This window comes from Poecilia reticulata, chromosome 11 (genome assembly GCF_904066995.2).
Source record: "Poecilia reticulata chromosome 11, P_reticulata-male-v2, whole genome shotgun sequence".
NCBI lineage: Eukaryota > Metazoa > Chordata > Actinopteri > Cyprinodontiformes > Poeciliidae > Poecilia > Poecilia reticulata.
The window spans coordinates 5,952,515-5,975,564 of record NC_088840.1 but is presented as its reverse complement, the minus strand read 5'-3'; the positions used below and the strand labels follow the sequence as shown (position 1 = coordinate 5,975,564).

The 23,050-nt window shown below is 41.2% G+C and overlaps 3 protein-coding genes across 6 annotated transcripts in view; 1 reads left to right on the top strand and 2 right to left on the bottom strand.

Annotated features, from left to right (window-relative positions):
• The window catches only part of e2f3 (E2F transcription factor 3), a 127,671-nt gene extending 123,627 nt beyond the window's left edge, over positions 1 to 4,044 (bottom strand). For 2 of the 3 annotated variants that reach the window (XR_014089600.1, XM_081612173.1), the window contains exons 1-6: positions 3,821 to 4,044; positions 3,448 to 3,580; positions 2,720 to 2,939; positions 1,142 to 1,273; positions 921 to 1,035; positions 652 to 841 (exon numbers count right to left, since the gene is read on the bottom strand). Coding sequence is in view for 2 of the 3 variants with exons in the window: in XM_081612173.1 (XP_081468299.1) it covers positions 652 to 841; positions 921 to 1,035; positions 1,142 to 1,273; positions 2,720 to 2,939; positions 3,448 to 3,580; positions 3,821 to 3,868 (838 nt within the window). In the remaining variant the exon portion in view is untranslated. The remainder of the gene's footprint in view (positions 1 to 651; positions 842 to 920; positions 1,036 to 1,141; positions 1,274 to 2,719; positions 2,940 to 3,447; positions 3,581 to 3,820) is intronic. The other variant, XM_008421414.3, reaches the window with a different exon arrangement.
• A 2,605-nt stretch (positions 4,045 to 6,649) lies between these two features.
• On the bottom strand, positions 6,650 to 9,822 carry srfbp1 (serum response factor binding protein 1). 2 transcript variants are annotated; one of them, XM_008421412.3, is made up of 3 exons: positions 9,670 to 9,822; positions 8,208 to 8,637; positions 6,650 to 7,914 (listed from the first exon to the last, which is right to left on the bottom strand). In XM_008421412.3, exons 2-3 carry the CDS (start codon positions 8,601 to 8,603, stop codon positions 6,694 to 6,696), a joined length of 1,617 nt encoding a protein of 538 aa, XP_008419634.2. In that variant the 5' UTR covers positions 8,604 to 8,637; positions 9,670 to 9,822; the 3' UTR covers positions 6,650 to 6,693. The 2 variants fall into 2 exon arrangements, with proteins under 2 accessions (XP_008419634.2, XP_008419633.2); XM_008421411.2 differs by having other exon boundaries at positions 8,208 to 8,603.
• A 91-nt stretch (positions 9,823 to 9,913) lies between these two features.
• maco1a (macoilin 1a) lies at positions 9,914 to 22,760 on the top strand. Its single transcript, XM_008421410.3, has 11 exons — positions 9,914 to 10,054; positions 12,482 to 12,623; positions 12,936 to 13,062; positions 13,164 to 13,287; positions 13,407 to 13,585; positions 18,253 to 18,781; positions 18,903 to 19,061; positions 19,531 to 19,713; positions 19,795 to 19,915; positions 20,041 to 20,215; positions 20,633 to 22,760. Exons 1-11 carry the CDS (start codon positions 9,975 to 9,977, stop codon positions 20,833 to 20,835), a joined length of 2,022 nt encoding a protein of 673 aa, XP_008419632.1. The 5' UTR covers positions 9,914 to 9,974; the 3' UTR covers positions 20,836 to 22,760.
• Positions 22,761 to 23,050: the final 290 nt, after the last annotated feature.

Below are 23,050 nucleotides of genomic sequence, written 5' to 3'. Positions count from 1 at the left end.
GCGGCACAGTATCTGGTGCAAAACCAGCAGAACATCACACCTAAAGACAAACACAGTGGCGGCAGTGTGATGATCTGGAGTTGCTGTGTTGCTTTAGGAAATGCATGACCTTTTGTAATTGTTGGAATCATGAATTCTGCTCAAGGAGAAAGTCCAGCGATCCGTTTAACCCTGAGCTTAAATTCACTTGAGTTCTGCAGCAGGATAATGATTAATTAAAACCAGTAAATCCACCTCGGATTGTCAGAGGTTTTGACGTGGTCTAGTTCTAAGTGACTGAGATGAAGACGTGCGAGAGTGGAAAATCTTCTGATGTAGCTAAATTAAAAGGATCCTGCACCAAGTTTAGGGGATTTAGGGGTGTGTGGAGGGGGGAAAAAATCTATTTCACATCAGTTCAAAAATATATTAATAAACACAAAAACAAAGGATAATATAGCTATAATTTCAGTATGTTTTAGTTAGTTTTATAAAACACACAATATAGTTCCAGTTAGCTATACTTTTTCCACATTAATTACCGTTTTTATTTATTTATTCAGTTAACAAAAGTGTCTTCTCAATTTCAGTTTTAGCTAACTATAATAACCACAGACAGCCCAGTTTGTTCATATAGATTTTTTTTTTCCTTTCAAAAAGTGATTTGCTGACCTTTAGTCGACATCTGCATTGAGAAGGATGGAGGTGCAGAGGAGTCTTTCTCACAGGTGGGTAGATGAACCTGTCCACAGCTGGTGTTGCCCGCAGCTGGCGTCTCCATGGATTCCATGGCAACCGGTGTGTCAGAGCAGAGGAAGACATCGATGGGTCTGTTCGTGCTTCTTAGGTGAATCTGCAAGCTCTGAGCGTCAGAAGAAGAGGACGGTGTGATTATGAAGTGACTTTTGCAGAAGAATCTGAAATTGTCCTGATCTGTGTACCTCCTCTGGATGTGGCACCTGAAGGCGAGTCTCGGGCGGAGCTTTGATTACAATCACAGTCTGCTGTTCAAAACTCGGAATGCTCCTGATGTCTTCGTAAGTCAGGTAGGCGTACGTGATCAGCGGAGTTCAGGAAAGTAACCAATGTGTATTTGCGGGTAAATCTGAAACAAAAACGGCCCAATGTATCCGACAGCAGAGGCTGGAAGCCCCAAGGATATCTGTCGTGCAGGTTCTCCTCGCACAGGCTGCTGATCTGCCGGGCGCAGATTTGGATGAGCTCGTCCAGCTTTTCCTCCTCCTCAATCAGAGACTCCAGGCTTCTGCCAAGGTTGTCCTCCACAGGGCCGCCCCTGGGCACAGGAGAACAGAGCCGGGCAATGCCTCTTCAAAATAAAATCTCTCTTTTTTGTTTTATATCAGATAAAATGTTTTGTTTGTTTTTTGCTTTCTTTTCTCAAAAAAAAAAAAAAAAAAAGAAAATTACAAAATAACAGAAAATACTTTGAAAAAGTGGCTTTTAATTCATTCATTCCTAGTGTTAGTTGTAAGACGGAGAATCAGGTTAAGGAAATTAGTCTGATTTTTTAATTACAAGAAAATGGTTGTGATAGCAGAATAAAGAAGCAAATGGACTTAAAGTTACAAGAAAAAAAGTCGTTTTGTTGGAAAAAAAAATCTTCAAAAGTTCTCAAGATTTGACATAAACAGTTCAGTTTGTGAAAATAAAACACCACCATTTCAAAGTCTTGCTATTGAAAATAATTTGATGCTGATCTGTTAGTCTGTCACAATGAATCAATTAATTACATGCTAAACTAAAACGAGCTCAATAACTTCCATTTGGGTGATTTATTGTTTTTCTCCTCTCTTTCTACCACAAACTGGATGATAAAAGTTTTCAGTCTGGTATTCGGTCTTAATTATTCCTTTGATTGAAGTACAATTGTGTTTACAAAGACTTTACAATTCATTTTATTTGTCGTTTCTGTTTTTTCATTTTGGGTATTTAAAATGTCTTCCAGCTCCAGTGTTAAATGTTCAATAAAAATTTAAAGTTTAATCATTTTTGAGAACTTTTTCTTGCTTTGTTATGCCGTTATCAATATATTACTTGAAAGTGATCTCAAAACAACAATATTATCGTTGCAGCAATAACCTCTGGGCGATTTATTATTGTTAAGCAAAAACCGTTATTGTGGCAGATGTACTGATGTGATAAAAAGAGTTCTCATTGTATTACAACCTTATTCTCATATTATTTCGACTCTATTCTCATTAGATTTTGTTCTTGTAATTTAAGAAATAAAAGCTTTGTCTGGTCCTAATAATCCATCGTAAAGCTCTCCTGAATTCAAAGTTCAAATAAACAGAAGCTGTGAAAAACGCTTGTCACACAAGATGGCCGCCGGGGGCGTGCTGTCACTCTGAACTACAGAAACCCAATGAGCGCATTAGTGAATAAAAAAATTATTATCTTATATCCAGATTTTCCCAGGAATAAGTCTTCCAAAAACAAATATGTGGTTAATAGGTACAATAAATCAATCAATTTCATACGTTTGAGGTTTGGGTTGACCATAAAAAGCAGCAGATTTCCACTGGACATTCTGTCTGAGCTGCCTTCATTTTGAACCCAATTTCAAAATCAATTGAAGCAATTTTATAAAATCTTTTCACATTTTATTCATGTTAAATTGGTTAGGAGTCTTCAATTAGGGCTATGTACTGCCCATCAGCTCACTTAGAGTTATTTTGGTGATGTTAACACATGAATAATAATAGTTGACTGTACTTACAACCACTGGTGGTGGTTTTTGTATGTCTTCTTCATGAGATTAATCCCTTCCAACACGTTGGTGATGTCGTACAGACGCCTCTTGGACACTTTGAGCTCCGATGAGACCAAGTTGAGGTCCACCAGTCCACCTCGACAGTGATTTAGTCTCTGAGCAAACTTTCTCGTCAGGAGAACCAGAGAGGTATCGGCACGAGTCTTCTGGAACAGCAACATGGCTTCTGTGGGTTGGAGCGGAAAAAATGACCCAAAAATTGGATCCTGATATCAAAACTGGAACAAGTTTTGGACGCCGAGGTCATTGCACAACAAAACTACAGTTTATTAGCATTTAAAGTATAGTCATAGCATCTTATTTTTTTCCACGTTTTGTCAAAATATAAGCATAGTTTTCATAAATTCCATTAGGACTGATATAATAAAAGTTAAAAAAAAATCTCCCAAAATATGCATGCCTCCAGAGTCAATCATTAGTAGACTTTTTGTTAAGGAATCTTTCTACCACCTTTGCAGCTCTAGACACTGAAGTCTATGCTAGGGTTGCACAATATATTTTCATTGCAATATCATTGTGTCAGTTAATTCGTTTTGTTTAATAGCATTGTCTTTTCATCTAATAAATACACACTACATATTTGTGGCTTTAATGTGACAAACTGTGTAATGGAGTTCTGAGACAAGTTTTGACCAAGAAAGTTTTTTTTAAAAAGCAGGATTGCAAAACCTCACCCTTTTTTATATTATGGGTCTGAGAAGCTATGGCCATCTTGGTTTGGTTCGCCCCGGCGATAGGCTCCATGGTCCCACCTTCGTCCTGAGGCTCGCGCCGTACACGGCCCTGCAGCTTCAGTCTGCTATTCGCCTGACAGAAAATATTAGTAAATAAACACGTTCATAAAGTTTGCCAAGTCTGTTTAAGGGGCGACTTTGATTCAATATTCACTTCTCAGCTCCGTATTACACACACGACAAGCAATTAATGCTTCAATTCGACTCGGTGTATCACCTGGCGCACAGCCTGCAGCGTAAAGTTAGCAAAGGCTAACTTAAAAGTTTGCTTAGCTTGTTGAAACAACAGTCCCTCCCCCCTTTCCAAGCTTACCTCAGGGCTGCAAAAATACTTTCTTTCCTCTGTTGGTGTTGACAACATTTCGCACACTTCTTAAAAGTCACTTTAGCATCACTCAGGTCCTGCTTCAGACTATGCGCCGACCGAAATCAGAAATATACAAAAGTATTACCCGCCAAATCACCTCAGCGAAGGCTTAGCACGCCTCTACAGTTACCGGATGTATACAAACGTCAGAGTTAGCCTTCAAAATAAAAGCATCTAAAATATTTATTAATTATTATTATTATTATTATTATTATTATTATTATTATTGCATTATTCTTGAGAGCATTATTGCGTTTGAGTTTTTGACAAAATTAAGGCAAATATTCCTTCCAACTAAATCCTACGAGAAACAATAGGCTTTAGATTTTCTAACGTGACCAAACCATGTGTTTGCATCAATATGTGTAAAAATAAGCATTTCTAAAGTCATTCAGGCACCAGTTATTCTAAGAGTTTTTACAGCTAGAACCACAAAACCAATTCAATACTAAGTTTTCCAAGTGCGACCATTTTAACGCGTATCTTGAAATACTACGTTGAAGGAAGATGAACTTTTTCAGATTGATGGGGAAAAACAGGTAAATATTAATATCCAGTGATTGATAAAAATGACATATGCAGTTTATGCGTTTCGTTTACAATTAGAAGTTGAAATACTCCAGTTTATAGTTGGGAGAAATGAACAGAAATGTCCCCTGGAGTCAGAATTTTCTAAATAACCCCAGCGGCGTTAAAATCCAAATGGCTGCCTTACGTCACCGTGGACCTTAGATCATTTATATCTCATTAAGTCTTTCTCACACAGTCCTCTTTTACTAAATACGGTGCTACAAGATTTTAAAGTTGTGTTAAGAAAATCAAATTGTTATTAAGGCTAATTACTATTAGGAAATACTAATACCTTAATTTGGAACTTGAACAATTAAAATGGTTTTGACGTCATTCCAAGATTCAAGTTCCTTTGAGGTTATAAAGAACTTGTAGTGTAATTACCAAAACTAATACCACACTACTAAAGCCAGTAATGAAGAGACTGTGCTATAGACTAGATATTAGGAGTTTCCTTTCTATTTTCCTACTCATCATTTTTGATGGAGAGTTTCAATTGTATATGACGAATTATTAAATTTTGATTTCAAAACAAAGTAATTCAAATTGATCACAAGTATCTTCTTGGGTTTTAGCACAAATCAGGTTCGAATCCATCTTGTTCACAGATTCTTCACCGTGATGAGAAAACTCTAGTTACAGTTAGCATTTGAAATATGTTTCTAAAAAAAGATATTGCTAACAAAAAAACAGCTGGGAAACCTATCTACTAACCGTGAGATTGTTCAAATACAGACTGAATGTAGACAACAGGCTGCTGTCAATAACACGTTTACCAAGTATGGAGAGTGATTTAGTCAGTCAGTGTCTACAATTAGTAATCCATCAGTTGTTTTCCCTGAGGTAAAATGTGGTGTTACACAGAAAAGGGTTCTTCAAAATGGGAAAAAATAGGAATAGGAATTGTAATCAGAAAAATATTTTGCTCTTCATGAGTACTTACACAGAAAATTATTTCTGTTATAAATCTTTAGATATCATGGTTATCCGTAAGCCATGTTTTCTTCAAACTATCTTTTTAAACAATATATATTTATTTTCATATTCAAAACAATTATTTCAACTTTTTAGAGTAACCCAATTTGAACGTTTAATGGTGTGCTATTACTTCTGCCAGCAGGTGGCGCATCAGAACGAGTCAAAAAAGCTTCAGTAGACATTTTTAAGATTGTCTGACACATTTTCTAGTTCACAATGAGAATATAAAGGCTCGAATGATCAAATATTTTATTACGTCAATACAATTCGGTGTAACTTTAAATAAATTCAAAGACACCGCTAAGAATATTTAAAGAAAAACAGAAAGGTAAGGGCAAAATAACCTCCAAAATTTGCCATTGATTTAAACTTACCTAATAACAGGGGCTAGCATAAACGAGAAATGGTTAGTTGAGTCAAAGCTTTTCCGCTGTGTAAGAAAACATGTCACAACACTATGACAGTTTTATGGAAATGTAAACAGGGAAATGGGTGACTCACGCACTCACTGAACCCTTCTGTAGTGATTAGCACTACAGAAGACTAGTCTAGTTGGGTCACCCAAAGATGACCAAGTCTTCTTAAAAGGTAGAGTCTCTGAGAACAGTTCTTCAAAATATAGTCAGTGTTTTCAGAAAAGTTGAGCTGACTGTCCAGGAACGACGCAAGGTATTTAAAATTTGCCACAGTTTCAACAGGTTGGCCATCGAGAGAAGCTTTAATCACTTTAAGGTCTTGTTTAAATCATTTAATTAGCTCTATATTCTTTAAGAGAATGAAAAATTAATAATAAATAATAACTTTGTGGTATTCTGATTTAGTAATGTAATTATATTAGTTGTCACCACCCCCACGCCACTTGAGGCAGTAGCAAACCCGAAAAGATGCGACTAAGGAGCAGATTTAGAAGTACACCGAAAGTTACAGAATTTGGTAAAAACGGTGAGCTTTGCTGAAATAAATACACAAGTTCAAATCCCTGCTGAGTGGAGCTCCTTCAATCAGGGCTCCTCCGCAACACTGATTGGCTAAGCAATGTAACGTGATCCTCTGCAGCAAGTGATGGCAAAGCGGGGCGTCATCACAACTTTACACAAGTGTGTCTTTACCTCCGCGGCAGAGGCTCCACCGAACCCCTGAGACCGACTCATCGAACCCCTGGGGTTCGGTCGAACCCATGTTAAGAACCACTGATCTAGAAGGAATAGAAGATGACCACATCCAAAATACATTCCTAAAGGCAAAATTTATTCAGTTCTAAAACTATTGCTTCAGTCATCATCATCATCAAATTTAATCTTCTTCCCTTGGAATGCCAGGATTTGCCCCTGCTGCTCCTTCCTCTTCTTGCTGGCCTCCCATGATGGATGGAGCGCCGGCTGTGATGGCTGATGGGAAAGGAAGCCTCTCCCCCTGTTGTCCATCTGCTTTCGGACATCTTTGCCTCTTCCTCTCCCGGCAGACCCAGATTCTTTTCTGTCTGACTCGGGGCGTTTGCTGAACTTGGCCCCAGAATTTGAAGTTCTGTTCTCCTGCTTTGTGAACTTTAATTTGCCAGAGCCTCCATCATTTAGACCTCCGCCGGTTTTAGAGTTCCCCGGAGCTCCAGATTGACCCCTCCCTTTCCCTTTGTCGCCACCCCGTCCGCCCTTACGTCCGGCCAGCGACGAGCAGAACACAGACTGAACTGTCAAGGGTTTGGACTTCAACCTGGACTCCAGCTCGTCCAGTTGACTCTGGAGCTTGTTGGTTTTCGGGTCGCCCAGATCTTTTTTCCCTTCCCGTTCTTTATCCACCTGCGCTTCGCCGCTCGTCTCTTTTTTCTTCTTCTTGAATTTGCTGACTTTCCCTATAAAGAAGTCGTCTTCATCGCTCTCCTCTGACGCGGAGGACTGCTTGTGGAAACGCTCCTCCGTGCTGTCGTCGAAGTACTCTTTCTCTTCGTCGTCCGACGACTCTACGTCGCTCTCTTCTTCATCTGCGCTTTCGAGAGCTAATTCAGGAACAGACTGAAGACGGGAATTCTCTTCGTGTTTAATTTGAGGCTTAGGCTTTGTGCTGCTTTTAACTAACGTAGATTTAGCACTGGTAGACTCTGGCTTCTCTTGCTTGGGAACATCAGAGGTAGCAGGTGATTGTACAACAGACTTTTTAGCACCTTTAAAGACATCTGCTCCTTCCTTAGTGTCTTCCACTTGTTGGTTCAAAGGATTGTCTTTGTCTTTATCCTCATTTTTCCTGTCCTGTCTTGTGACTGGTGAAAGTTGGGTGGCTTTTTCTGGTTGTCTCTGACCTTTCGGGTGCTCCTCCTGTTTCCTGGCCTTCGTGCGCTCCTCTCTGAAGTCTTTGACGGCGGCTCTGATGCTCTCGATCTTCTTCCTGAACTGAGGGTGGCTGGCGATGCGTGCCATGGCTCTTTCCAACATGGTCGACTTGGGGTTTTTGCAAACACGCTCAAAGTTGAGGTCCTTTTGCAAGGCCGTCTTGGTCACCTGTAGTTGTCGGCAAAAAAAAGAAATGTAAACGCTTCCGGTTAGAGCTGCAAAATTAATGATTTCCTTAGCAAAAGTATTCACACCTCATGTTTTGTTTTGCTATAGAAATACATGTTGCTTGGATTTTACTAGGACAGGTGTAAAAGTTGCTATAGTTAGATGGGACTAACAAGCTGGAAGAAAGCTAGAAACAGCAAAGGACTAACAATGAGGCTAAATGCTAACCCCTGACTGGAACCAAGCAAACACAGAACGTTTGAGGTTTCAGAGAAAGAGCGGGACGGCCGTACCCCGTCCAGAGCGAGCTTCTTCATGCTGTGGACCTCCTCCAGCAGCCTCGCAGCTCTCCTCTGATTCCTCTCCATTTCTGCCTCCTTTCCCTTCTTCCTCTTCAAGGTGACAATCTGACGAGTGAGCTTCCTGATGATCAGGGCCTTCACCCTCTTCACCTCCTTCCTCATCTTCACCACCTCGTTGTTTAGATTCAGGACATCGGAGGGCTTCTTTTCCGTCGCAGCAGATGACGGTTCTGCTTCCTTTTCACCTCCTGCTTCCTCCTCTTCATCATCATTATTATTATCTGAACTTGTGGCTTCTTCCTCTTCCTCTTCGTCCTCGTCTTCTTCTTCCATCTCGTCCTGTTCTTGCTCTTCAACAGGTGGGAACGTTTTCTCGGTGTTAATCATCTGTCGAAACACAGAGCTAATTGCTATTTAACAGCTTAAAACCAAACAATAAAAAAAAACACATTTTAGCATGGTAATCCCTTTGACGTTTAGATAAATGTGAAAAAGGCAAAATTATACACAATTTTACAGCAGGAAAAATTTAGACTTGACATTTTTATGCTGGATGAAAGACAGTTACATGTAAATGTACCTGCCATTTATTCTAAACATTGAAAAAAGTAGACTATTCACCAGTAACATGCACTTACTAAAGGTGTATAATTTCTAAAAATGTGAGCCAGTTTTTGGGATGTTTAAGTACTTGTTTGTTATATATTTTAGGTCAAATAGTGAAGCATCTCTCCAAGAACTTCAGCTTTGAAAATCTTTGAAACTATCTTCAGTTCAAGCCAACATACACAACCTTGATATCATTTGATTCTTCTGTTTTTATGCCCTGTTAATTTAAAGTTTGTTTTTAAATGCAGCTTTTAAGAGTTTTAATAGCATACATATTGCCCAGCTGCATGAGCACGTAGCTTCCTTTTTAAAGTAAAATTTAGTCAAATAAAAGATACAGTCAAATTTGTGATTACAAATAAATATCTAAAATATTACACACAATGCATAATTTCCTGCCTTTCATTTTTAGATCAACAGGTGGCACTGCTGAGCTTTCAAATACTTGAGAAATAAACTTTTTTTTCAACTGGGTAATCTTTACAGCTTTAATAAAAAGCTTCACCTGTCCGCCATATTTGACACAGTGAGCTTCGCTGCAGTTTCAATCACCCAGAAACTTAAAGTTGAAAAATCCACAAATGTGCTTTAGTTTGCTTACACCTACGGCTTCTCTTGTTAAGCTAAGTAATATAATATGTCTGAAACAGGAAACGTTGTGGCTTGAAGGAAAAGGGCTAAGCGAAATACCAAAAACCAAACCAAACCAAACGTGGTTAAGAAAACATGTGAGAAGAAATAGCGCGCATACTGGCCCCTACTTTGACTTTTACTAAGTGTCTTTACGGTGAATAAATCAAACCAAACCCAAACGGAAACGAGCCTACGATCTCATGAGACTTACCGTTCAGAATTGAATGGTTTGCATAAATAGATCAAAATTCAGGGAAACACTTCGACTAGCAGGGAGCAGCCATGTTTCCTACGTCTTCTACGTCGCCGCCGCGACACGTCAAGACGCGAGCAACGCAGCGTGTCGTGAAAGGGGGAGGGCCTTCGGCGGACTGTTTTTATTTATTTCTTTGTTTCATGAGCATAAAACAGCTACAATGGTGGGTAATTGGAACAAGTGGGCATATTAGGATGAGCGGGTGACGTTTCCAGTTCCAGTTACCAGAGCGATAACAACAGAGAATCAACAGGGGGAGGATGAAGCGGCGCAATGCGGACTGCAGCAAACTCCGACGGCCGTTAAAACGGAACCGAATCACCGAGGGTATATATAGCAGGTACAAAAAAAAAGGGGGCTGGAGGGATCTTATTGTATAACAATGGCGTCGCTCTGTATGTGTCAGGACGCCACTGACAGCCTCTGTTGCGTTCGTATTTCAGCGTTTCAGCTGCAATATGAACTGAATGGACGTGCTCGTGTATTTTTCACAGTATCAGGCCCGGGTTAACGGTTTTATAAGCTGGCATGTAGACACGGTGTAAGCCTTAAAAAAAAAAAAAAAAAGATTTCTGCTCAAATTTGAATTGGTGCTTGAATAACTCCACGAGCGCCATTAATAATAAATTACACCCCGAGGAAATGTGTCCGTTTAAAATAGAAAAATGCTCTGGAACTTTGTGAGAAAAGCTGTAATGACGGAGGCGCTCGTTTTGAAATCACATGTGCTTTGTCTGGCAGAGGGGGGGACGGCTCAATTTAAATGCATGAATGAAACAGTGTCTTATTTACAGCCGATTTAATTTAACTTGTTGCAACACAAACAGCCCGCCGGCCCCTTTGGTTGATTGGTAGCAATCCACACGAAATGGAAAGCAGCTGTGCTGGCCAGCATGTCCAGACATGACCCACACTCATCATATGGAGAGCTTAAACCACACAGTGGGTTTCAGTCAGCTTCTTCAGGGCCTATCCTGTGTTTTGTCTGCGTGCAAATTGAGAAATAACTTTAAATTTGCTTTGGGAATGTGGATTTTTCGACACAGATCAGTAGTAAAATGTATAAATATGATTTTCAGACGATTATCATCCAACCATCTTGAGTGTCTGCTGGTGCCCCTGGAACTATTACATATTTAGTTGTGTCACAAACTCAAAAGTTGGTGTATTTTATTGGATGCGATGGACACAACATGTGGCATTCAAATCCTTTTACGAATAAACCTGAAAATTGTGACATGCCTGTATATTAAACCTTTTTGAAATAGAAGTCACTGCCTTCAGAAGTCACCTACTTGGTAAATATTCAATTTTTAATGAATGTAAATGTCATTTAAATATGTATTTATTTATTTGTTTTGAAAATTACAATAATATAAATGTAAGTAATCGGTGTTGGTCTACCGACTAAAGTCAAACTAAAATACATGTGTATAAGGTAGATTTGTGCCAGTCAGGTTTTTTCCTTCCGATTCCGATCACCCATGTGGGCCGATCACCGATACCGAACACATAATTATTATTTTTTCAATCATAAGCACGACTGGTTAGATTATGTAGAAAAAGAAACCATGAATTCACCTTAATTTAGACACAAACTTGTTTTTAATCACTTTTTCCAAGAAAAAAACTAAACAGGCATTGTGCAAATTGTACCGCTATCGATAATACTATCTTTAACAGAATGATAACATATGAAGGCTCTGAAGAGGCTAAATAATGTAAAAAGTCAAAATAAAGCCTCTCAACATTGCCAAAATATTCAAGTATAAAACTTAACATTCAAAGGCAAATATAGGATCCATTACAATAAACAATCCTGAGTTACTGAATGAAAACTTCCTGATAGCCTGGCGGCTAGCTGATTACTGCTAGTTCTAAGTGGCTGTTTCTGACTGAGCGGAGAAATTATGCAGAACAAGGAGGAGGCAGAGGAGATCGATTATTTTTTCAGAGATTATCTGTCTCATGTTAGGACAGCGAAAGTTTTAATAGCTACGTATGTAAAATACATTTTTTTAGGTTAGATGCTGCAGCTTTAAGCAGAGGTTCGGTGTGAGAGTCACTACCAGGCGGAGCAGAAGCGGCGCTCCGTCTGTCAAATATTACTACCTGTAGCGTAGCAGCGGTTCAACAGCGAGAGCAGAGCCAGCATCTTACATCGCAGCTCAAAGACCTAAAATTATTTTGCGGGTTATTTGTTTAGCTTTCTGACCATCATGCTAATCGTGGTGAGTGTTTGTAGCTGTGCGCTGCTTTACCTGCTATCTGATCCTCCATATGTCTTTTTTATTGCAGTGAGCCTCGATGTAGCCAAACTCTGTGTAGTATGGCATTGTTTTCATGCCATATTAGATTCGTCGTGTTGATGCATTTTGACGTGCTTCACCCCGAGGTAATTTTCCGACGCAACACGCAAACATCCTCAATCACTCAGTGCGTTATAGTTCCACATCGCTTAGGATTTGTTGCTGCGCGTTTGTGCAGAGTGAAGGAAAGAGGAGACCAGCTGCACAGGCAGGCTGCGAAATGAGATGCAGGTGATCGGTATCGACAACAAGAGACCGTGATCGGCGATCACCGATCATACACTTTTTCATGGAAATCGGCCGATTATGATTGGTAGCCGATCGATTTGCACACCTCTGGTATAAGGTTAGCTAGTGTGGAAAAGTTCAAGCGGAACAAATAATCGTTGCTAGGCTCTGTATCCGTAAGACGCCTAGTTTCCTTACCTCCCCTTTAACTCCTTGCCTCGTTCCCGCAGCACGTTCCTGTACCTGAAGTTCCTGGTGGTGTGGGTGTTGGTTCTGCTGGCTGACTTTGTGCTGGAGTTCAGGTTCGAGTACCTGTGGCCTTTCTGGCTTTTCATCCGAAGCGTCTACGACTCCTTCAGATATCAGGGTCTGGTAAGAGCCTGTCTGTGTTCCCTCTTTGCATAGAGTTCCTACAGGAAAGTGTGGAATACGGTCAAGTATTGTGCAGGTCAGAATAAGTGTGGAAGAATATGTGAATTAGTAGCTGCCTTTCCATCCATCCATCCCCTCACAGTTTGGTTTTTGTAGGTATTTAAAACTTTGCCAACATAGAAACACCTCCAGTAAAGTCTTAGTCATGTTTGGTATCAATTTAAGATTAGGAGCTTGGTAAAAGTATGGAATTTGGACATGGAAAATGTTGTAACATCTAATTTTGTCTCCCTCCCTCCCCCCTCCATTTAGGCATTCTCTGTTTTCTTCGTCTGTGTGGCGTTTACATCGGACATCATATGCCTCCTCTTCATCCCCGTCCAGTGGTTGTTTTTTGCAGCCAGCACCTACGTATGGGTCCAGTATGTGTGGCACACAGGTTAGCCAAAAAAAATGTTTGTCGGTTTCGCGTTTTCTTGTTTTCCTCATCTGTGAAGTGGCTGCTAGGTGGCTACTTTAATGTCGCTCCTTTTCATCCAGAGAGAGGAGTCTGTCTACCCACCGTTTCGCTCTGGATTCTGTTCGTGTACATCGAAGCTGCCATACGGTTCAAAGATCTGAAAAATTTTCACGTAGATCTCTGTCGACCCTTCGCTGCTCACTGGTAAGTATCATTCAGTCAAAGCAGCTTCCTTAAGCACACATTGGCGTGCAAAAGTATTCCCTCCCCCTTGCTTTGACGTCTGTGGAACCAAAAGGCTGTCTCGTAATTATTCCTCCTAGTATCGGCTATCCAGTGGTGACCCTGGGCTTCGGCTTCAAGAGCTACGTTAGCTATAAGATGCGCCTGAGGAAACAGAAGGAGGTGCAGAAGGAAAACGAGTTCTACATGCAGCTCCTACAGCAGGCTCTGCCGCCGGAGCAACAGATGCTGCAGAGGCAGGAGCGAGAAGCAGAGGAAGGTTAGTCTGCACTGCCTTACAGGAATCAAAACAACAGGTTTTTCTGCTGCAGAATGATCTGCTAAAGAACAAATTAATGTTCATAAAAGTGGCCAGTTAGAGAGGGAGGCAGGCTGCCTTTTTTTAAATGACTCCATAAACATATCAAGAAGGGCTGACAGCAATTTATCCTTAAATTCTTTTTATAAAGGTCAATAGGGATTCCATTAGGTCCTGCTTGCTTACCAGATCTCATTCCATCAACGGCCTGTGCTAATTCATCTTTATTTATTTCTATATTTAAGTCAACTCTACAATCACCTGCAGTGACAGGGATATGTAGCCCGTTCGAAAACTTATCTAATTCCATTTGGTTTAAATTTCCTTGAGTATCGTATAATTTCTGATAATAATCTTTAAAAGCATTATTAATATCCCTTGGATCTATTAGTTTTATCCTGAGTTACAATTGATGTGATCGAGGTTGTTGCTTCAAGCTGTTTGATTTGTCCAACCTAGACATTTTCCAGCTTTGTTCCCCTGTTCGTAAAAGTTTTGTTTTAGTCTTAAGAGACTGGATGCAGCTCTGAAACTGGACTGTTTATCATCTTTTGCTCTTAGGAGCAACAGTCGTTGTTTCAGCTCAGTATCATTTGTTTGAAAAACCCTCTCCTATTTTATTTTCTAGATGCTGCCTTCTAGTCTTGGCTTCCTTGGACTTATTGCCTGTGAAGCTAATAACATGTCCTCTAATAAACGATTTAAAGGCATCCCATCTGGTGCATGCTGTTGTTTGATTTGTATTCAGCTGAAAGAACTCCTCAATTTCAGGGTTTCCCTCAGAAAACTCGCTAAGCCTGGCCGTCGGTTGTCAAAGCCTGATTGTCAATGCTGCTGAATTTAATTTAATTGTTTCAGCATACATAGATCAAAATATTTTCAAATGTTTAACATTTAAATGCAAGATTTTAAGGAGCTGGCAAGTTTACTTTGTAAAAGTTCAAAGAGCAATCTTGATAGTTAGATTGTTTTGTTACCATAGCAACAATCTGATTCTGTGAGTTTAATCTGCAGCCTGAAGTGACCCAATTCCGATTTTTTGGCAATTCCGATTTTTTTGCCGGGGCTGTTCACACTGCCAGTAAATGCGACCTGTATGCGTTCTGCAGTGTGAACGGGCAAACAACCTGAAAGTGTCCCGCATGCGCAGTAGAGGGCGCAATAGCGTCAGCGTTCTCAGTGTTCTGCCAACAGCCATAAAAAGAAGAGCTCAGTGTTTACGGAAGTGAACATGGAGGCCAACGGTGGAGTTTAGCTTGTATATTTGAAGTTGTTGTCTGGCCGGAGCAACATATTAACAACTTAATCCTCATTATAGTCAATCATGGTTGTTGTTTTTCTTCCCGCTTGCCCATATAAGGACACAGAATAGTGAGATTTGTTGAGAATCAGTGACGTTCAGTTCAGATGAAGGCGACCTGGACGTTAGGTCGCATTTGAATTGGATACGTGTCACATTCGAAAAAGAATCCGACCTGTGCTGTTCACACTGCCATGAAAAGATTGGATACAGGTCGCATTACGTCAAAAAATCGGAATTGGGTCGCTTTAGGCTGCAGTGTGAACACACCCTTTGAGTTTCAGCTCTGTTTGTTTACAAATACAAATTGGTAAACAATTTGGTAGAGGTGCTGATATTTTTAGCAGCAAGAGGGGTCCTAAGTTAAATTCTGCTCAAGGCCCCATACAGCCTTGGACCGGCCCTGCATGATGAGTTAAATCCGTTGCACTGCGCAGAGATGAGCAACAAATGGGAGATTTCATTTAATGCTGCTAATGTGGCTTTAGTAGCTCTTCCATTTCGTATCTTTTGAGTTTTTAATACACTAAAACGGTTCTGGCTGCTCAAGTTTGTGGGACGAGATTTTCAGATTTCGGCACGGCTGTGTGCATCAAATCTGGCTGACTAAGTGGACAAAGCGTTTGATATGATTTGGTGCACTGTTTAACCGGAAAAATAATAATAAAATAATATAAAACCAGCGTGAAGCGTAACTACGAGGCGTAACTACGCAACCAGAGCTAATGCGGTTCATTTTAAACTCTGTAAATATCCTTACAGGTCAGCCTGTGTCCAGTTTGAGTGGAAGGAGGCGCGATCCGCACTGAGGTAAACTTAATAAAGCAGCGGCAGCGCGAGGCAACTGTAGAGGTGCCAGCTGTGTGATTGGTCCGCTCTCCGGCTTTAAATGCATAAACTATAAACTTTTTCTAAATAAATCTGCTCCGCGAGTTAAATGCTCAGAACAGAGACGCTTGCAATCCAGCTTTAAGATTTATCAAAAAAAATTAATGTTTTTTTTTTTTGTTTTTTTTTCCCCAATTATTTTTCTAAAAATAAAAACAAGCAACGCTTAGCCTGGCTGGGGGCCTCATAAAGCATGGCGGGCCGCCAGGCTTATGACACACTGGGGGAAGCCCTGAATTTGTAGCCCAGTATATTTAACAAAATCCTCATTCTGCAGCTATTTATGCTGAAAACGGTTAGATTCTCATCACAGTAGCTAAGACGGTACCAGAGCGTGATCTGAGAATACTATGCTATCATACATACAGTTTTGAATTTTGGATATTAGTTCTGATGAAATTTTAAAAAATAATCTATTCATGAGTAAGTCTGAAATGTTGCTGAATAACATGAGTAGGCTCAGGTTTGTTGATGGAGTTCCCTAAAGATGTCTACCAGTCTAAGAACTTTCATAAACATCTGTATAGTTCTACTGTTGTGTGTTAGATCTGATCCAGTGGATCTAATCCATTTCTGGAATAAGGGTACAATTAAAATTCCTTGCGATCACAAAGCGCCCCTGCAGTGAGAGGAACAAGTCCTGAAAAAACCCTGAATCCTTTGTTGGGACCGTAGATGTTAACCAGGTAAATTTTTTTCCGATGGTAAAGAGCCCCGAACTATCAAATATCTACCCTTCTTATCCTTAACATCGTTTACAAGAAATGGGACAGATTCATGGACAAGAGTCATAACTCCTCTTGCTCGAGACGAAAATGCCAAAGTGAATACACTACCCCACCACCTCCTCCTGACCCGCCCTTCGTCCTCTTCCATAAGATGCGTCTCCTGTAGAAATACTATTTTGGAATCCAAATCATGCAGTTTATTAATGACTTGTTGAACCTTCTTTAAGCATTGTAGGCCCCTGCAGTTCCATGTAACCATTTTAAGATTTAAAGCTTGCGACATGTAAGACTAACCAAATGACCAAAAGTGGAGGGAAAAAAAAAAAGTTTACCCCGTGAGAACATGAACATATGAGAAGCTTAAACAATAGAACAAAACTCACAATATATCCCCTAAACCTGAACTCCCACCGCAAGTCTGTTTCAATATCAGTAGAACAGTCAATAAAGGAGCCATCAAGGTTATACAATGTCACAAATTAATTTAAGAAACTGTATGGGCGTTCAGCCCGTTGCGTCCTCGTCTGTTTTCTTCTGGATCTTCTTTAGAAACTCAGGTGCAGCCGCCGCTGTTTTGAAAGCATGAGTTTGGTACTGATAAGTCACCAGCAGCTTGGCTCGGTGAGCCACCTCGTGGCGCAATCCCAGTTTGCGCAGCTCCGTGGGTATCGGGTCAAACTGCTTCCGAAGCTGGAGCAGACCCGCCGCAGTATCTGGGTAGAACCGTACTTGTTGAAACTGGTAGCGATTGTCAGTTTTAGCCCTGAATGCTACAGCAATAAGCTGTTTATCCTTGTAGCTGAGAAATCTCATCATCAAAGTGTGAGGTGCTGAGGTGATGTGTCCCTCTGGGATCCAAATTGATATGCTCTTTCCACGGCCACCACTCTGACACCAAGGGTCTCCAGCAGCCACTTCTCCAGGAACTCAAACGGATTCCGTCCTTCAGCACCTTCTGGCAGGTTGACCAGCCTCAGGTTTTGCTTGACCTTGCCTCCAGAGCCATAACTTTGTCTTCCACGTCTTTCTTCTTGGACTCTAGCGCATCCACTTTAGCTCGCAGTGTTTCTATCTCACTCTCTGCATCAGAAATGCAAGCTTTGGTTTCTGCAATTGGCTGGATACAGCCATTTATCTTTTTTCTCACACTGTTGATGGAGCCCAGGACTTTATCAAATCTAGAGGAGAAATCCTTCTGGATCGAATTAACAGACAGTATTTTGTCCACCTTGCTGCTTTGAGATTTCGGGTTCTCCTCTCTGTCTGCGGCAGCCATTGAAGCATTAGCATTAGCTTTCTGCATTTTGCCACGAAGATGGTAATCTGTTTGCTTATGCTGTTTTGCTTTCTCACTCACTTCTTGGGACGCTTTTGCTGCGTTAGGCATTATTCCGACCACCGGGGCTCACTAGCCGTTTAGTTCATTTTGAAAGGAAGGGATTTTAGTGTTTGCCAGTTTTCAAATTGTCCTGTTCATTTGGCTATTTAATGACTAAACTTTAAGTTGAATCTTGTTGTCCAATACTTTCTTCCCTTTAACAGAAATGCTAACCAAAAGAAGCAAGGACTTTTCTGTTGTTGTATCAACCAATCAAGGTCACGATTTAGCTGTTGTTTGTGGCCAAATATGTTTCAAGTTGTCCGCCAGTTAAATCTCCTTAGTAATGTTTATGTCTAGCCTGTTAACTCACCATTTGCTCGTTCTCACCCAGCTGCCTTAGCCAAGGGGATCTCTGAGGTAGAACCCACAGTCATTACCCAAAACGGAGCGCCGCCCGGGAAGAAAAGCTCCTCTGTCACATTGCCGGAGCTGGAGTACCGTGAGAAAGGGAAGGACAGTACGGCGAAAGAGCGAGAGGGCAAAAAACAGAACACGGTGGGAATCAATAACAACAGTATTATACACGCACTGGACTCCAAACTGCAGGAGGCAGAATTTATCGAGAACTACGTCGGGACAAAGAGACTGAACAACGACCTGGCGGGGGAGAACGCGCTCGCCGACGGGAGCGTGCACATGTCGGCGAAAGAGGAAACGGGGGGTACGGGGAAGAACTACAAAAACGCCGCTGGCACCAACTCATCCCCGCGGAACCACAGCTCCACGAACGGCAGCCTTCCGTCGGGCTCCTCGGCTGGCAAGAACGAGAAGAAACAGAAGGGGTCAGGCAAAGGCCAGAGGGACCCGATGGAGAACTGCATCCCTAATAACCAGCTGGGGAAACCGGACACTCTAGTCCGGTAAGACTCCCCACGTTAAAACGAATTCAGACTCTCACATTCTCCACTTAAATAACCAAGTCAGTGGCGGAGTTTGTGGGATGAAAACCATGTCTGTTAATGAAGTTCTGTGTTCTCCAAGGCTGGAGCAGGACGTGAAGCGCCTGAAGGCAGACCTGCAGGCCAACCGGCAGCTGGAGTCGGAGCTGCGCAGCCAGCTCTCCTCGCTGAGCAGCCAGGACCGCAGCCTCCGCTCCGAACTGGGCCAGCTGCGACAGGACAACGAGCTGCTGCAGAACAAGTGAGGAGGAAGAACTATACCCACAGAAGTCTGCGTTTGTGTTGTAGTTCCATCAGATTAACGTCTTAACAATCTGGTGTAATTTTACAGTTTACACCACAAGTTGCAATATCTTCTACATTTTTATGACTTTATTCTCATAAATATTTTGACTATTTTTGCAATACTATGAGCTTTTTGGCCTCCATGCAGTGATTGGACTCGTCATGATGAGTCCAATCACTGCACTCATGATGATGAGTAGTAAACAAAATATTGTAATACTGCAACCTTATTAGTGTAATTATATGACTTAATTTATGCAATTTCATAAAAAAATGTTGTGTGTTTTCGTTGCGTGGCCCCAACTCTCCATAATTGCAATTTGACAAAATGTGAAAAATTTCAGGAAGTATGAAGCACTACAAGGCACAGTAAGTTAGAAACGATGCAGAGCCAGTCAGGTTGACGATACCTCCCTGCCCTGTAGGCTCCACAGTGCCGTCCAGGCCAAGCAGAAGGACAAGCAGACCATATCCCAGCTGGAGAAGAGGCTGAAGGCTGAGCAGGAGGCCCGAGTTGCGGCTGAGAAACAGCTGGCCGAGGAGAGAAAGAGGAAGAAGATGGAGGAGGCCACCGCGGCCAGAGCGGTAGCTTTGGCTGCCGCTACCAGGTGCCTCTTTTTGTTTCTTTTTGCTCACAGAAACGGCTGTTTCAGATCTTTAAAATAACATCGTCCTCATCTGTCCATCAGGGTGGAGTCCACCGATTCTCTCCGAGGGCGTATCAGAGAGCTGGAGACGGAATGCAAGAAGCTCAGCATGGACATGAAGCTCAAGGAGGAGCAGATTAGGGATCTGGAGGGAAAGTGTCAGGTGAGACTGTTTACTGTAAAAATACGTCTGTATCTAGCATCAGACGCTTTTGTTTTGTAAATCTGAACCGTAAAATATGCACAGTGAACGTCGCCTTCATATCCCATTTCCTTGTCGCAATCCAGGAGCTGCGCAAGTACAAGGAGAACGAGAAGGACACGGAGGTGCTGATGTCTGCGCTGTCCGCCATGCAGGAGAAGACCCAGCATCTGGAGAACAGCCTCAGCGCCGAGACCCGCATCAAACTGGACCTGTTCTCTGCTCTGGGAGATGCCAAGAGGCAGCTGGAGATAGCACAAGGTACCCCAACAAATAAGAGAAGAAAATGTGTCCTTATAGTCATGATGTTGAACAAATAAGCACAACTGAACAAGTTTATAAGATTAACTAACTTAACTTCCAACTGGGGCTGAAATGATTAATCATGATTAGTCGATTAATTTAAATAATTGTCAACTAATTTGGCAATCGATTAATCGTTAGCTGGAGGCCCCTTGCTGAAAGAAGGAGCAGTAATTAAGATAAAACTTAAGGATACCCAGTGGCGCACTCTGCTGGACGGCAACCAAACTACAACACAAAGAAGATCTCAGCGGACGATATTGATTAATCGATTCGGAACTAATTTTAATCTCAAACTTTTAATCCCTTTTATAATTACTTTGTTTTGCATAGAAAAACAGCTGTGAACAACTTTATCCGTTTCCTGCTACACAGGCCAGATCCACCAGAGGGAGCAGGAAATCATGGAGCTGAAGCAGAAGATAGCAGAGGTCATGGCAGTGATGCCCAGCCTGTCCTACTCGTCAGACGGCAGCAACCTGAGCCCAGTCACCCCGCACTACTCCTCCAAGTTCATGGACAATAGTCCCTCCTCCCTGGACCCCAACGCCTCAGTCTACCAGCCAATGAAAAAGTGACTCTCTTCTTTTTTCTTTTTTTCGTCAGACAGAACGTTTCCCTTTTTCCTCGTTTTACCGTCTCTACTGGTTTGGGTTCTTTTAAAGTTTACCAGCCTTTACCAGCGCCCCTGCCCCCCCCCCCCCGAAACCCTCTTGACAAGATTTTGCACTTAGCACATGCAGACACACGAAGTCCCTCCTTTTTCTTCTAAAGAATTTTCTCTACTTTGTTCAAAGGAGGGTTCGGTTTTATTACAAGAACTCTTTATTTCGAAGGGGTTGCGTACAATTTGTCGGCCAAATGTCTACAGGTGAGCCATCGCACATCGCTTCATGTCAGTTCCCCTTTCCAGCGTGACCACTTTTCTTCACGACCAGGTGTCTAATTGAACAACATCAAACTCCTTTTGGGTTTTTAAACGATGGCTTAAAAGAGACAAAAGGCATGTTTTTTAGTTTGGTTCGTCCGAGGCTCTCCTGTAAAGTAAAAGCCCCGCGAGAGGTACATGAATGTAAAACGGTTCATGTTTGGATATATCTGCGTTTAACTTAAATCCGTGATTGTTTCGTGATCCTTTTGTTCAGTTCGACAAAGTGCGTATATCTGAAACCGTGCTATTGAATTCTGTCGCTCTCGAGATACGGTGTTGTCTCCTTCGTACTGGAATATTGGCTTCTCCAGGATAATCAGCAAGTGGAAGAATTAGACGGAGCTAGCGTCGCCCCTTCGGAAGACAACTGCTCGATTAGGCCTAGGCACTGCCAAAAAACGTTGACGTTAAGGTTCCCTCGCCTCGCCATGAACACCGTTCCCTCTTACTTCTGGACCAAATTAAGACACATTAGGCCATGTCGCTCACCGGATTCAATGATGTCGAGGTAACTGCTCAGTTACCATAATTTGCAGATGTATCAGTGCCTTGTGGAAACCACTTGCTTAGCAATCCTGGGATATTAGCATCTCACTTCGAAGTCGCACTTCTCTCTTTTTCTCTGACTCTGACATGTCTAGATTTTATTTGAGTGCTTAAAAAAGCATTTTCAAGGAGTCAGTATTCAAAGGAAGAAAAAAAAAGTATGATCATTGCAGCTAGATGACAGCAGTTTAGCAGACTTAAAGGGAAAAAAAATAAAATAAAATACTGGACGTGGGCTTAATATGCCAAACGCCAACCCAAACTGATTGTCTCTTATCATGCCCTCAAGCCGGCATCTTGTTTACAACAATGTACATTGAACTTACTGGGGAATGTTTTTTTTTTTTCCTTTTGCTTATTTAATTTCCGTTCTTAAGTGCCAAGTGTTGATGTTCGGTTCCCATCCGTACTTTGATTGATGTAGCTAGCATAATGTTGGCAGCAGCGTGCTGTTCTTTTTTATGTCATTAGAACATATTTGGATGGTGTTGTGTTTACATAGTTCTGGGCTGATCACAGTGAAGCAGCAGGTGGTCAGTTGGACACATTGTGTTAATTCACATTTTATTTATTAATATTTCTTTAGATTTTTTTCTTCATGACAGGCACTTGTTTTGATATTTCCCATCATACACTGTTTTATTTCCTGTATTTTTTTATGATTTTTTTTTTTTTTTTTTTTTTTTTTTTAGACCAGGAAGAATTCTGTGAATATTTTTGTGTAAAAGGGAAAAAGGTTACCCCTGAACCATTTTGACCATCCTGTGCTGTCACGTCGCCTATGTTAAAAGGAAAAAAAAAAGAAAAAGTATCATTTGTGGATCGCTCTTGCATTGTAACTTAAGTTCTCGATTTGCTTTTACAAGTTTGTGTAGAAGAAAGTGAAAAGGTTTAAAAAAAAAGTGCTTTGTTTTATCTTTTTATTGTTCTGCCATGTTTTATTTTATTCACTCAAAGTGATGGTGGCTGTGTCACGGTTCACTTTGAGCCTCACCATTAAAGAAAGTCTTGCTGGTGGCGTTGAAAGATGCGGAGTCTTGTTTGCCCTTTTGTGTTGAAGTTCCAATACTGACCACTAGAGGGTGACACTGAGTTTTACATTGGGTGTTTAAACGGCTAAATAACTGTCGGGCTGTTTAACCCGACAGTTAGTGGATTGCAACAAACACCCAACTTTAAAATTCATTTAATTAGTTGCTCATTTGATATATTATTTGAAATTACATGACTTTACATTTTTAGGAATTTAGTTAAGTAGTATATGATAAGTAATGGTTTATTTAATGAACAGCAGCACTTTTAAACCTCCATTAAAA

Bases quoted from the DNA above. Each gene is read 5' to 3' on its own strand.
- srfbp1 (XM_008421412.3), bottom strand. From the start codon at position 8,603: ATGATTAACACCGAGAAAACGTTCCCACCTGTTGAAGAGCAAGAACAG. The intron at 7,915-8,207 runs GTACGGCCGTCC...CGACAACTACAG, and splicing joins AGAAGCTCGCTCTGGACGGG to GTGACCAAGACGGCCTTGCA.
- maco1a (XM_008421410.3), top strand. From the start codon at position 9,975: ATGAAGCGGCGCAATGCGGACTGCAGCAAACTCCGACGGCCGTTAAAA. The intron at 13,063-13,163 runs GTTAGCCAAAAA...CTTTTCATCCAG, and splicing joins CCAGTATGTGTGGCACACAG to AGAGAGGAGTCTGTCTACCC. The intron at 19,062-19,530 runs GTGAGGAGGAAG...CCTGCCCTGTAG, and splicing joins AACGAGCTGCTGCAGAACAA to GCTCCACAGTGCCGTCCAGG.